The sequence below is a fragment of the Topomyia yanbarensis genome, chromosome 2 (assembly GCF_030247195.1).
Source record: "Topomyia yanbarensis strain Yona2022 chromosome 2, ASM3024719v1, whole genome shotgun sequence".
Classification (NCBI taxonomy): Eukaryota; Metazoa; Arthropoda; class Insecta; order Diptera; family Culicidae; genus Topomyia; species Topomyia yanbarensis.
The window spans coordinates 450,344,323-450,358,677 of record NC_080671.1 but is presented as its reverse complement, the minus strand read 5'-3'; the positions used below and the strand labels follow the sequence as shown (position 1 = coordinate 450,358,677).

At 40.2% G+C, this 14,355-nt stretch overlaps 2 protein-coding genes across 2 annotated transcripts; one reads left to right on the top strand and one right to left on the bottom strand.

Moving 5' to 3' along the window:
- Nucleotides 1–8,763: 8,763 nt before the first annotated feature.
- LOC131685777 (uncharacterized) lies at nucleotides 8,764–9,357 on the bottom strand. The gene is made up of 2 exons (XM_058969721.1): nucleotides 9,289–9,357; nucleotides 8,764–9,222 (listed from the first exon to the last, which is right to left on the bottom strand). The coding sequence occupies exons 1-2, from the start codon at nucleotides 9,347–9,349 to the stop codon at nucleotides 8,897–8,899; spliced, it is 387 nt and encodes a 128-aa protein (XP_058825704.1). The 5' UTR covers nucleotides 9,350–9,357; the 3' UTR covers nucleotides 8,764–8,896.
- A 745-nt stretch (nucleotides 9,358–10,102) lies between these two features.
- LOC131685776 (uncharacterized) lies at nucleotides 10,103–11,259 on the top strand. Its single transcript, XM_058969720.1, has 4 exons — nucleotides 10,103–10,213; nucleotides 10,605–10,726; nucleotides 10,792–10,986; nucleotides 11,059–11,259. Exons 2-4 carry the CDS (start codon nucleotides 10,666–10,668, stop codon nucleotides 11,253–11,255), a joined length of 453 nt encoding a protein of 150 aa, XP_058825703.1. The 5' UTR covers nucleotides 10,103–10,213; nucleotides 10,605–10,665; the 3' UTR covers nucleotides 11,256–11,259.
- The last annotated feature ends 3,096 nt before the right edge of the window (nucleotides 11,260–14,355 follow it).

Here is a 14,355-nt window from a genome sequence, read left to right as displayed (position 1 = left end):
ATAACCAAAAGTGTAAAGTTATAATCGTTGCCGCGAATGGTCGGTCATGATGAAAGGCTGGCTGGCGAGATACAGAGGGCGAAATAAAATGCGAGAGATAGAGATATCTAGCAAGTCACTATCCTAGCTAGGCATAGTTTGAACTCCACCCAGTCGGACGGAAGTGGGAAGCTTTTTATTGTGGACGCTTCTTCGGGTACCTACTGTCGTGGGAAATTCAGCTGTCGTCAAAATTAAGATTTAATGCAGTTTTAATTAATCGTATAACGGTTCTAGTACCTTCGGGCTGGAGGTAATATTTTCTGTATATCAGCGGAACTAGTTTAATTCAAATTGTCTGTTAAAATGGTCAACTCCTAGTAATCCAAACAGTCCTAAGAAATGTGACATTTGTTTCATTTCATCCCTCGGCAACTTTATTGATAGATAGTCAATCTTCTGTTCGATGCATCCAGGCACAAAAATGTCGCCATCGCGAGGCACTTCCTGTCTATGAAATACAGCTCATCTACAAGATCATTTCCATGCTATACAAAAGAAAGAGCGTCGAGAGGAGGTTTCTGGAAAGCTCAGTTGAAGAAAAGGTTTAATAATCCTTCCGTGTCTTCCAGTCCATTGGACATTGAACCGTTAAAAAAAACGAATTTTTAAAAGCTTAATTAGCCACTCCTGAGTTTATTTCTAGTCTAACACAAGTATCCACGCAAAATTTGAATCCAATCGGACTAGTATTGCAACCGGACTATCGTGCTTGAAGGCTGTATGGGATGTTACGACAGTTGGTCGGGTCGACTGATTTGAATTTTGGATATTATTTTGTTCGGCATGCAATCAATCTGGTAATAAAACTGTAGCTGTCTATTTGTCCGACGTTTCGGCTCATGACCAGATTTCCCCTTAGGGCCACTTAATAACTATAGCTATAGCTTAAATTGTCACTGTAAGATTTTTTAATGATCTAGAACTTTGTCGAAGACTGCAAGTCATCAGGGCTTTGTTGTGAGAATTTATTAAATTTTTAACGAAGGGCACTCGACCAAAACCATTCGGTCTAATGATAATTCGCTCTAATGACCATTCGGTCTAATGACCATTCGGCCTAATGACCATTCGGTCTAATGATAATTCGCTCTAATGACCATTCGGTCTAATGACCATTCGGTCTAATGACCATTCGGTCTAATGACCATTCGGTCTAATGACCATTCGGTCTAATGACCATTCGGTCTAATGACCATTCGGTCTAATGATCATTCGGTCTAATGACCATTCGGTCTAATGACCATTCGGTCTAATGACCATTCGGTCTAATGACCATTCGGTCTAATGACCATTCGGTCTAATGACCATTCGGTCTAATGACCATTCGGTCTAATGACCATTCGGTCTAATGACCATTCGGTCTAATGACCATTCGGTCTAATGACCATTCGGTCTAATGACCATTCGGTCTAATGACCATTCGGTCTAATGACCATTCGGTCTAATGACCATTCGGTCTAATGACCATTCGGTCTAATGACCATTCGGTCTAATGACCATTCGGTCTAATGACCATTCGGTCTAATGACCATTCGGTCTAATGACCATTCGGTCTAATGACCATTCGGTCTAATGACCATTCGGTCTAATGACCATTCGGTCTAATGACCATTCGGTCTAATGACCATTCGGTCTAATGACCATTCGGTCTAATGACCATTCGGTCTAATGACCATTCGGTTTAATGACCATTCGGTTTAATGACCATTCGGTTTAATGACCATTCGGTCCAATGACCATTCGGTCTAATGACCATTCGGTCTAATGACCATTCGGTCTAATGACCATTCGGTCTAATGACCATTCGGTCTAATGACCATTCGGTTTAATGACCATTCGGTTTAATGACCATTCGGTTTAATGACCATTCGGTTTAATGACCATTCGGTCTAATGACCATTCGGTCCAATGACCATTCGGTCTAATGACCATTCGGTCTAATGACCATTCGGTCTAATGACCATTCGGTCTAATGACCATTCGGTCTAATGACCATTCGGTCTAATGACCATTCGGTCTAATGACCATTCGGTCTAATGACCATTCGGTCTAATGACCATTCGGTCTAATGACCATTCGGTCTAATGACCATTCGGTCTAATGACCATTCGGTCTAATGACCATTCGGTCTAATGACCATTCGGTCTAATGACCATTCGGTCTAATGACCATTCGGTCTAATGACCATTCGGTCTAATGACCATTCGGTCTAATGACCATTCGGTCTAATGATCATTCGGTCTAATAACCATTCGGTCTAATGACCATTCGGTCTAATGACCATTCGGTCTAATGACCATTCGGTCTAATGACCATTCGGTCTAATGACCATTCGGTCTAATGACCATTCGGTCTAATGACCATTCGGTCTAATGACCATTCGGTCTAATGACCATTCGGTCTAATGACCATTCGGTCTAATGACCATTCGGTCTAAGGGATGATCCATAAATGACGTAGCATTTTTTGAGTGATTTTTAACACCCCCCTCCCCCATCGTAGCATTTCGTCACAAACCTCTAAATACCCCCTGGTAATTACGTAGCTTGACGGTAACTCTGCCCCCCCTTTTCCCCGTAAATTTTTTAAAAATTCTATTCTATTCCCCTTTAAAAAAGCTACGTAGCATGACATGACCCCCTACCCCCCCTGTCATCACACATCATCACAAAATACAAAACTCCCCCCTCCCCCATATAATGCTACGTCATTTATGGATGATCCCTAATGACCATTCGGTCTAATGACCATTCGGTCTAATGACCATTCGGTCTAATGACCATTCGGTCCAATGACCATTCGGTCTAATGACCATTCGGTCTAATGACCATTCGGTCTAATGACCATTCGGTCTAATGACCATTCGGTCTAATGACCATTCGGTCTAATGACCATTCGGTCTAATGATCATTCGGTCTAATAACCATTCGGTCTAATGACCATTCGGTCTAATGACCATTCGGTCTAATGACCATTCGGTCCAATGACCATTCGGTCTAATGACCATTCGGTCTTATCATCATTCAGTCTAATGACCATTCAGTCTAATGACCAGTGGCGTAGCCATAAATTTGGTTTGGGAGGGAGGGGTTGAGAAAAATCGTAGAGTTTTCGAAAATGCTTAAATTTCATGTGAGTTTGATAAATTATTAAAAGTTCAGAAACAAAATTCGTCTTGCAGATGCCATTTATAGTTTCCTTTATAATAAGTCAACTAAGTCAAAATATGAAAATATAAAGTGCACTTTTAAGGTGAAATAAATGTTCGCAAACTGTGCTAACGGTCAAGATCACATAATTTCGATAGCATCAATTTTGGAGTATTAACATCCTCGAAGAAGCTGTTCAACATAAATAAGCACATCTTTTAATATTGGTGATTAAATCTTATAGAAGTAATGATTGTTAACTAACTCTTCAAAAATAGTAAGAGACTTAGGGCCGATTTCTTCACCCTCGCTTAACGCTTAAGCCAGGTTTAAGCGTACTGGTGAACCTGGTTTAAAAGTTAAGCGAGGGTGAAGAAATCGACCCTTAGTGTCTTCAGTAAAGTTGTTGATAATGTAATTTTAAACAACTTTTTTGATTAAATTTCGAACTAAATATGTTTGAAAAGTAAATCTATCTATCTAAGTCAATGTTTGAATGAATATGATTTATGGACTCCCAAACGGTTTAACCGATTGTCGTCAAAATTTATACATAGTAGGCATTTGTTCTGGAGCGTGTTTGTGTGCTATTGGTTGGGGATTATCTGCTCGCTAGATGGCGCTTCGGAACAAATTGTGTTTTCCTCCTATTTCATTGAAAGTCGCAGTAACGCGGGATGGGTATTAGCTAGTTCCTTATAATTACGTCTCGAAGGCTTCCCGCCAACATTATTTTTTTAGATGAGGTTGTAATATTCTTCCAAGATACTGAACATCCAATGTTGACAGATTCGAACAATGCACAGTGTTTTAAAACGTCGTTTTCGTGCTCAAAATTAATAGCGTCTAAACCGTTAACTTTAGAAGTATAGTTTGTTCGGAGAAGTTGTTGTTCTTCTGATTGCGCATGCACAGGAGTATACTATTCAGTGATTAATTCACCTATAAGTGATATACGAAATTTATTTTCCGAACTAATTAAGATAGAGACTTCATGTCTTCAGCAAGGTCTAGAGGATTCCGCCATGGAAGGTCTCGTAGTGCAAGTCGGAAAAATCTCTTCTGCACCCGTTCAATCCGTAAGTTCCATGTAAGCTGCTGTGGGCTCCAAATCAAAAAAGCATTTTCCAGAAGTGGGCGAACCAGCGAACAATATAACGCCTTTATACAATGCGGGTCCTTGAAATCCAGGCCGACTTTAGAAATGAAGCCGAGTTGTCGGGTTGCTTATGAGATTAAAGCTGAGCGATGCTGATTGAATGTTAGTTTCGTATCCAACAAAACACCGAGGTCGTTGACGCAATCGACTCTAGTGAGCCTTTACCTATCGATTTGGTAGTCGTAACGTATTGGACTGAACATGCGGTGAAAAGTTATGAGTTGGCATTTTGCAATGCTAATAATCAGCCAGTTTCTACGACACCAGTTAACGAATGTATCCAGAAGCTCTTGAAGACGGATGCAGTCGTCAATTGATCTGACTACGAGGTACAATTTGAAATCATCGGCGTAAACCAGTTTGCACCCTAAACCAAGCAGCAAAGCAGCATTGTTGAAAAATAATACAAACACTAGGGGTCCCATGTTGCTGCTTTGAGGGACTCCAGATTTGGTCGTAAATTGGGAGAAAACAGAATAGCCAAGCTGTACACGTAGGACTCTGTCACTCAGCCATTTAACAAAAGGCCGTGATGCGCCCAGCCGTGACATTTTGGTTGGTAATATTCGATGGTCAATTCGGTCGAATGCAGCTTTTAAGTCCGTGTAAACTGCATCAATTTGTGCCTTTTACTCCATCTGCGTGATGCAAGTTGATGTGAAATCTAGAAGATTTGTGGTTACGAATCGTCCGGGTATAAACCCATGTTGATCGGTAGAAATGTAACTTTTCGTGCGCGAGAGTACGACGGTGCTTACCACAATTTCAAATATCTTGGAAGCAGCAGACAGGCTAGTTATGCCCCGGTAGTTTCTAACATTTTGACGATCACCGCTCTTATAAACAGGGAACATTAACGACTGTTTCCAAATCACCGGATCAAGGACATCCAGTGCAGTGGAATGAGGTCGAATATATTCGGTTAGCATAGATCTGACGTTAGAACACTAGGCGCACGACCAGACAACATATTTAATGTCGTTAAAACCCTTATTCCCTACCCGAACATCCCGGAGATGCGCATTCAGCGTATAATTATTGGACATGACCTGAGATATCACTCGAAGAAAGTCACGACCCTCATCAATCCCCCTTAACAAAGGTTTGTTGATACCTATGGGATCTCTAAACTTCCATTATTCCATGAAATTTGCCAATTTGCCAGCGTCTACTGACAAAAAATTTTGAAAAAAAAAAATTACGCGATATTTCATAAAAATGACATTCTTATGTGTCCGCCTTCTAATTACCCGCAATAGAATAGTGCGAAGGAACTCAAACTAATATTTGTATCTAGTAATCTGGCATGATTTTTCAGATAAAGCACGCAGGAACTCTCATATTTTCCCCAGAAACTGTAACGATGTGGTCGCCCTCGCCACTCCACTACTGTCATAATATATAGCATAGAAGTTAGGCATAGCTGTCATCTTCTGATGAACGTTACAGTAATATGCGCACTGCAATGCTTAGCGCGAGCATTTATGCTGTCAGATAAAAATGTGTGTTTAAAAAATAATAAAAAATAATCATTATCAATTCATCGTGAAACGTCGATTTGAATGTGGATCTACATGGAATGCTGTTGTCACCGAATGATTATTGGCTGCATGTTTTACGATCAAAGGTTGAAAGTAGGGTCTAGCCACCAGTTGAAACATCTTTTTCGCTCGTTAATCCATCGGCGAACCAGTGCCAATAACCGCGTTTTTCAGCTTTCGTCAATTTTTTTATTTATGTTTCTAACGTCACGTACATTCGGAATAGTTTGGGCGAATCGACTTTCAAAAAGTCCTTATAAGACCTTTTCGCATACAATTCTGAACGGTCTCTGGTCACCACGGAGTGGGAGACCGTCCACTGTTGTTCGCACCGGGTACTCGTTTTGTTTGGCATTTAATCGCAATGTATAGAATCAAACCAGTCCAAACCTTGTACGCTTCCACCGCAAGAATTTCTTGTTTTAATTCGATTGTTTCGGTTATAGTGGACGCGTAGCTCTTTCAATCAATTTGTGTCATATCCACCGTATTCAAGATGAAGTTGTCGCAAATATCACGCAGTTAGATAGATCGGTTATCATCATGAAGACAATTCATTGGCATACCGTGAGAATTGAAGTCTTCTAAAACCAGTTGATGTGCGATGTATATGGAAACAATACCAATAAGTCTTTGCATTTGAATCGGACTTGACAAGCGACAACTTCAATACCTGCTACCGAGCAAAGGTTAATTCGATTGAAAGAATCCCATTTTGATCCCAAAAGTGTTTTTCTGGTCCTGGCAAATAATGCTAAAATTGTGGAAGATCTACATTGGAAGTTAACCAGGTTTTACACAATGCAAATGCATGGTGTAAAACCTAGGAAAAAATATAGTAACACTTGGCGTTTTCGATGTCCTATCTGCACCCTTCAAGGGTCAGTATCGGGCTTTTACGAGGAAGCTAAGGGGAGAAAGCGATTTTCCTCCTTTGAAATTGTATATGGTACGCTAGAAAATGTTCCCACAATGGGATGGTCAGATTCTCGCTCTTCAGTGAAAGAGGAAGCGTATAAATTAATCATGGCCGGTAGCGTAGCCCTATTTAGCAATTCTTCCCGAAGCGTTCTTTGGAAGAGTGCTTCAATTTTTCCCCAAATATTAATTATGTGGAATATGTTGAGAGATCGTGAGGAGTCTCTCCACTGTAGGAAAACTTTTCATAGATCTCTCCGCATTTTCCACAGCGTGCCTTGTTTCTACAATAGGTAGCTCTGTAGGCCCCATTATTTGCGACGAGGGACGTTCATGCCTCGCGCCACAAAAAGATGAACAGGTAGACGAGCCCCGTTCAAAAAGAAACAAAGTGTAGAAGAGCAGACCCTGCGAAAGGCTCGATACGAGGCTGATGGAAAATTAGTGGTTTTCTTACATTCCTCGATTTTTGCCGAACGCAATTACTTGCAAACCAGAATTTTCACTGACTAAAACAAAGAATTCTTAAGAATCCAAACTTATACTTCGCAATTAGGACCCCTGTATGAGACTACACCATCAATCTCTACTTCCCAGGCGGGTACATAGACAAGACCTCTTCGTACATGGTCGAGTGTTTAGTTAGATGCCGAATATATCGATGATGTTAAATGGCTTATATTTGGTCCGGAAGAAGACATTCCTGGTGCCAGCTGTATTAGATGGATATAATTTGTATCGCAAAGTGGACTTGTCGGCATTATTTTTGCCACCGCAGAAATATTTAAATCGACCTCCTTTGAGCCTGAGGGGATGTTGGTCGTTGGAGATACCTTGCCGTTAGCCAACACTATCATGCAGGCTTCAGTACCTGTGAAAGGTTTTATCGGTGGGAATGGAAAATTAATGCATCGAAATTTAAAAGAATGGAGTAATTGGTAGTTAGCTGTGGAACATTTGAAGTATCAGCAATCAACGAACGCATTTTCGCTAAGCCGTCGTCCATGCAGTCCGTTAACAAAGGGTGTAGCCAACAAATATTATCCGGGAATTTCCCTATTCACTTACACACGCCAGGTCTGAACTTTCGTCACCACGGGTAGAAATCACTCCGAATCTTAGTACCCACTAGGGAAAATAGTGTTCCGCCGGCCCTGCGGGTATATCTCGAAAAACTGTTAGATTTATTTCCAAAGGGGGGCGCTCGGTCTATTCTCGAGTTGGATAAACGCAATGCTTAGTAACTTAGTATCAACTGAACCCGACTATGAAACCTCATATCATCTGATGTGCGACTGTTCAGCAGCAATGCAATTGCGATTTAGAGCTTTCAGGTGTTCTTACATAAACGAAGCTGTGTTTGGGTGACTGAAACTTAGTAACATACTAATGGTTTTAATCCAGTGCGGTAAACTGGTTCAAGCTTTTACGCAGTTAGTTTGTGCACTTCTACTTCTTTTTCCCTTTCTTCCGATGAAGTAAATAATAGGAAGATACGGCAAGGAACAATTACTTTATACGGGGAACGTGCAATCCTAACCAGTTAAAGTTAAATTGGAACAATTCAATTTAATCAATCAATTCGATTACAGTGAAGACCTAATTTTCTCGGCCCCCGATATTGTCAGCCTCATATAAAAATCCCCGTTTGATGAGCTCAGACGAACCCTGTTTATTTCGCGTAAATCTTTTCTTGAGCATATTTTTCTCATCTTAGAGACGCAAAATATTCAAATAAAAAATTAAGATCCCTCAAGGAAAATATATACTGAATAATCAGAAAGGATTATGAGCCTATGTCTAGGGACTAAAGTAGAATATTTTAACAGGTTTGATTTATTAAACAGAAAAAAATATGTCACTATTTTGTCAAGGTCCCCATTTTATCAGCCTAAAATTCACTAAGGGGCTAATGAACCCGTTTTCATCAGCCCCTTAGTGAATTTTAGGCTGGTAAAATGGGGACCTTGACAAAGTAGGGACATCCACTGTGTTCGCATACTCCAACTGGCAATACTGTTATTGTTCGATTGATGATCACTGCACAATATATCTATATATTGTCCTGAATAACAATCCCTTTCGGTTTAGTTAAGATAGAAATCCCTATACTTCAAACTGTTACAATCATCATCCAAGCAGGTCGAGCAAAATTTAGCCCTCTTCCGGAATGCCAAACACACCGGCAGATTAGCGTAGACGCAGCCCTTAACCAACCGATGGTTGCCTACTTTGATCGTCATACACTGGTAGCCTTCGTTACGCCGTGGTTCGACCAGTGCCTTATCCAGCCGCTGCAGATAGCGAAAGTGTTCGTGTGCGTTCTCCTCGGTGCAGGTCACCCGTTTCCCTACGGCATCACAAGCCTCTTCGTACAGGTCACTCTTGCAGGACAGGCACTTGATGCAGTGCGCTGTTGAGTTGGAAAAATAAAGTTAGTGGAGAGAATGGAGCTTATTATTAACACCTGTGAATCCACCTGATTCGGTCAGCAGGAATAGTAATACGACCAGGTCCGTCCAAGGCCGCCTAGATGACATCTTTTGCGTTCGATGGTCAATCGGCGAATGATGGGTTTGCGTGATGCTAATGTGTGCCGTGTATGCAGGTCATTGCATCGATCGATATCGTCATTAGTTGTATTGGGCTAGCAGTTGTATACAGTTGCGGACGAAATGGTAGGACTACCCTACTCCAAAAAAAACTGCAAAATTTTTCAGTTTTTAGGTTTTCCTCCGTTAAATGCCGAGTTATTCCTAAATGTTTATATTTTTTTAGGAGTAACGTGAAATAAGGTGATTCTCACAAAATTTCCATTCAAATTTAGTAAAATTACAAGTTTTTGCCACATTAAAATTCGCAGATTTCAATACTGCTATGATCTAACAGTTTTGATCACAACTGTATGTGGTTTATGTTAGGACGGAGTGCCAATATTTATCCTGTTGTACTCTGTGCTGCAAGTCACTTGACCTGTTCACAAACACACGGAACTTAATTTCTTGACCAGTGATATTTGTTGTTTTGTTAAAACATGAAAATAACAAACATATGCAGTAATCGGTTTTCAGTCTAATGTTCAATTAAAGTTGAGAACGATTTTAATCTTCATATCGAATAAGTATAGTGCAAAATACGAAGATCTGCAAGGTATTAAAATACAATAGTTTAAATAACGAGTCTGAGCCTTTGATCCGACTATGCAGGTCAATCTTTTCTAACAGACACGAACTTTAGGATGAAAATTGAGTTTTAATCATGGCTTGTTATGGATTAAAATCAAATTTATAGGACGTTTCATATCATCAATAATTACGCGAATAGGAAACATTTTTCTAGATTAGGAATAGGAAACATTTTTCTAGAAACTGAACGCAAATCATCAATTAAACAATGTGGATTAGGTAAGTGAGGCTGGACATTTAAAAACCGAGAAGCTACAAATGAGATTTGAGATTTGAAATTTGGGAATTGTGGTGTATTGAAAATAGAGAAATGGTAATTGACTTGTGAAAAATATATACAGAGAAGTACACTCAAATCCAATAATAATGATCTTAAAATTCAATCATAATTTACTGATTACCCCATCACTTCATGCATTCTATCCAGTTCAACTAAAATTCAGTTCCAGGTAAAACCAGTCTGTTCAACACAGCATAATCGTTGTTATCGGAAAGAGTGCAATGATTGCTTATCGAGTGCTTTTCGGGGGGTTCCACAACTTATGTCGAGATTAGGCACTGACTCATATAGATAACGATAAAATTGATAAAAGTTTTGGTTATTTTACAGCTGATTCAAACGTTTCCCATCAATCAGTTGCGGAATTGAAACCGAATAAGACGGCTCTACAATGTGGTCTAGAATCTCAGCTCTTGGTGTCTTTTTCCTATATGCTGTGTTCACTGGAAGTGGTAATTTCAACATGTTAGTAATATTCAAGAAAATAGTAACTTCGTTTTTCATATTTGAACATCAGCCACGACGTTAGAGTGCTACCAGTGTCAAAGTGTAGCGGATTGCAATGGATCGCTGAAGAATAACATCGTGCAGTGTAATCCGGACTACGCCTCGACTACGATGCAGAGCATGCTGCAAATTTATCCGACTTTGGATACCGTGATCTCACCGTCGAATAAGTATGATTGTGTCGCGGTTGATTTGAAACTACAAGGTTAGTTCCTTTGATAGATACCTGCTGGTGAACTTGGCATTAATTTGGGTTTCTTATTCTTCATGCTTGTAGGACAAACGGTTGAGACATATATGATCAGGGGTTGCCTGTACTCTGCTAGTAAAATCTGTGGCCAGCCGACGATTTCATTTTCCGGTCAGTTAAAGTGTCAGCAATGTGATCAGGACGGGTGTAATGGAGCTGCCGCATTGGCGTGGAGCATTTTTCTGCTCATTGGAGGATGGATTGTTACCAGGATGTTTCAATAATTGATGGAATAAAGTATTGTTGAAAAAATATTAACAAGCGTCATGTATCCATCGCATATAAACCAAATTATTGGGCGTTCGTTATATGTATTTCGCACAGTTTGCATATCGTGGATCAATCATTGGAGATTGTCTAGTGACTCCTATCATCTATGAGAGTATGTACAGTCGTAGCTTTTAAACATTTTTCAATCATTTCCAAGGTATAGTATTAGCTTCCGTCACTCCCTTGTTGTTCTTCCTAAAATCATACTTCATCTCGACCTGATAGGTTTCGATTGGACTTGGTTCAAGAAAGTTCGGTGGAGTGAGAATCTCACGGCTGTCCCAGCCCGATCTTAGAATAGTGGCTTGAAGCTTCTAAATAATGGTTTACACCGAATGGCTAAATATGGTTTTTGGTGGCAACAGAAAATTTGTAAATTCAAAATTTTCACGCGTTACCAATTACCCCAGGCTGTAAAATATACACGTCAAAAGTAATCGCATTTTTCCTGTGGGAAAAAAACTACTCTCACTTGAAATGGTTTCTTGTCGACGTTTGGAAGTATTTGGACATCGCGTGTCGACTTCGTCTCATCAGAATCCGACACTAACATAATAACAGGACTATTATTCCTATTACTAAGTTAGTGTCGGATTCTGATGAGCCGAAGTTTGTGCTCTTCGCGCACAAAGATGGGTTTAAAAAAATTTCTCCTTAAGACCATGCGTAAACTGAAGCCATAAAACTTATAGCATGACAATGGATATCTCTGGTGACATGCAAAATTGTTATTCAGATCATACTTGAACGGTACCCATCTCCACTCGTGTGGGTCGCTCGAAGCCAATATTTCGCCTATTTGCATCAATAACAACATGGGGAACCTCCGATGACCCAAACCGATCTCGGCCAGTACCGTTGTAGAATTTATGCAAAAAAGTGACGCAGCCAGAAATTCGATGAAAAACGGTTGTTTTTGCCTTTCTCATATAAAGAAAGGCTATGCAATCACTGTAAAAATCGACTTTTTAACCGAGGCCCGAAGGGCCGAGTATCATACACCATTCGATTCAGTTCGTCGAGATCGGCAAATGGCTGTGTGTGTGTATGTATGTGTGTGTGTGTGTATGTGTGTGTGTATGTGTGTGTGTCATTTAAACTCACACAATTTTCTCAGAGATGGCTGAACCGATTTTCGCAAACTTAGTTTCATCTGAAAGGTATAACGCTCCCATAAGCTGCTATTGAATTTTTCGTTGATCCGACTTCCGGAGTTACGGGTTGAAGAGTGCGGTCACACAGAAAATTCTCATATAAACTGGTACCACCATAATGTTCAAATGATGTAAAACATATTAAAATTGATGTAACATTACTCTAGTTTGCGGGTCTGGATCACTAATGATCAATCAAAGCAGCTTTGACCACATTGGCCACCTTTGACGGTTCATGACGCCCTCGGGGAACCCGCCAAGTTCCTAAGCTAATATCACACCCATTCCACAACGAATTCTCTACCGATTTTTACGAACTTAATTTCAAATGAAAGATACAGTAATGCCATTGACTGCTGCTGAATTTCATTCGGTTCTGACTCTTGCTTCTGGAGTTACAGGGGTGTTAGTAAGGATACACTGGAATTTCCCATATAAATCGGTACAATCGTAATACCTCAGAGGCTAAAAACTATTGAAATGGTCACCAAATTACTTCTAATCGTAGATCTAGATCACTGATTGCCAATCAAACATTCTTTGAATATATTGTCCACTATCGACGATTCCGGAAGTCCGGAATTCCGGGCATATTCCACAATTAAAGTCTCATCGGTTCTTCGATGATGACTGAACCGATTTTCTCAAACCAAGTCTCAAATGGAAGGCAAAATATGCAGTTGAGTATTGCGTAGCCGCCCCTTCACCCCCCCCCCTCCCCACCTTGCCCTTACACCTCCCTCCTTCATCACTCCCCTCTTCTTGGATCACCCTCACGCCCAGATTTCCTTCATCCACCCCGTATACCGAAATAAGATGAAGGATTTCTGACGCATCCTCCACACCCACTGTACTAAACCCCCATTCCCTACACGTTCAAACGCATTCCACCAACCTTTGCAAATTATAATCACATGAAGATAACATTGAACTCATGCTTATTAAGCTAATTAAATATTATTCTTTTGCCTTTCTTATATAGAAAGGTTATGCAATTGCTCCAAAAACCGACTTTCTGACCGAGGCTCGGAGGGCCAAGTCTCACATAACATTCGACTCAGTTCGCAAAATATCTGTGTGTATGTATGTGTGTATGTATGTATGTATGTATGTATGTATGTATGTATGTATGTATGTATGTATGTATGTATGTATGTATGTATGTATGTATGTGTGTGTATGTGCGGATTTGTTAACAAAATGTCCACATCGGTTCTCGGAGATGGCTGAACCGATTTTTACAAACTAAGATTCAAATGAAAGGTATAATATTCCCATAGGTTGCTATTGAATTTCATTTTCAACCGACATCTTGTTCCGAATTACGAGTTGAAGAGTATGGTTACAAAACAAAATTTGTTGATTTGTCCACATCGTTTTCTCGGAATTTTCTGAACCGATTTTGACAAATTTGATTTTAAATGAAAGGTCCATTAGCTGCTGTTGATTTTTGTGCGGATCCGAGTTCTGGTTCCTGAATCACAGAGTGATACGTACGATCACGCAGCAAATCCCGCTTCTAACGAATTCTGCGATGAATGTAAAAAGGTGATTTTTTTTCCAAAATGTAAACACAACTGTTGAATTTGTAGATCTAGGTCCCCAACAGTCATTCAAAGTCTCTTTGGCCACACTGGCCACCATCGACGGATCCGGAAGCATCCAAAGTCAGAATAACGGTTATATTGGTTTCTCGAAAATGGCTAGATTTGCTCAACTTAGTCTCAAATGAAAGGTGTTGCGTCCCCAGAAACTGATATTAAATTCCATCTCCATCCGACTTCCAGCACCGGAGTTACGGGTTGTGGAGGTCGATCACATAGAAAACTCCGATTCAAACCGATACCGCGATGAATGCAAAAAGGTGCTCTTATATATACATACCAAGTGTAATAAGAAT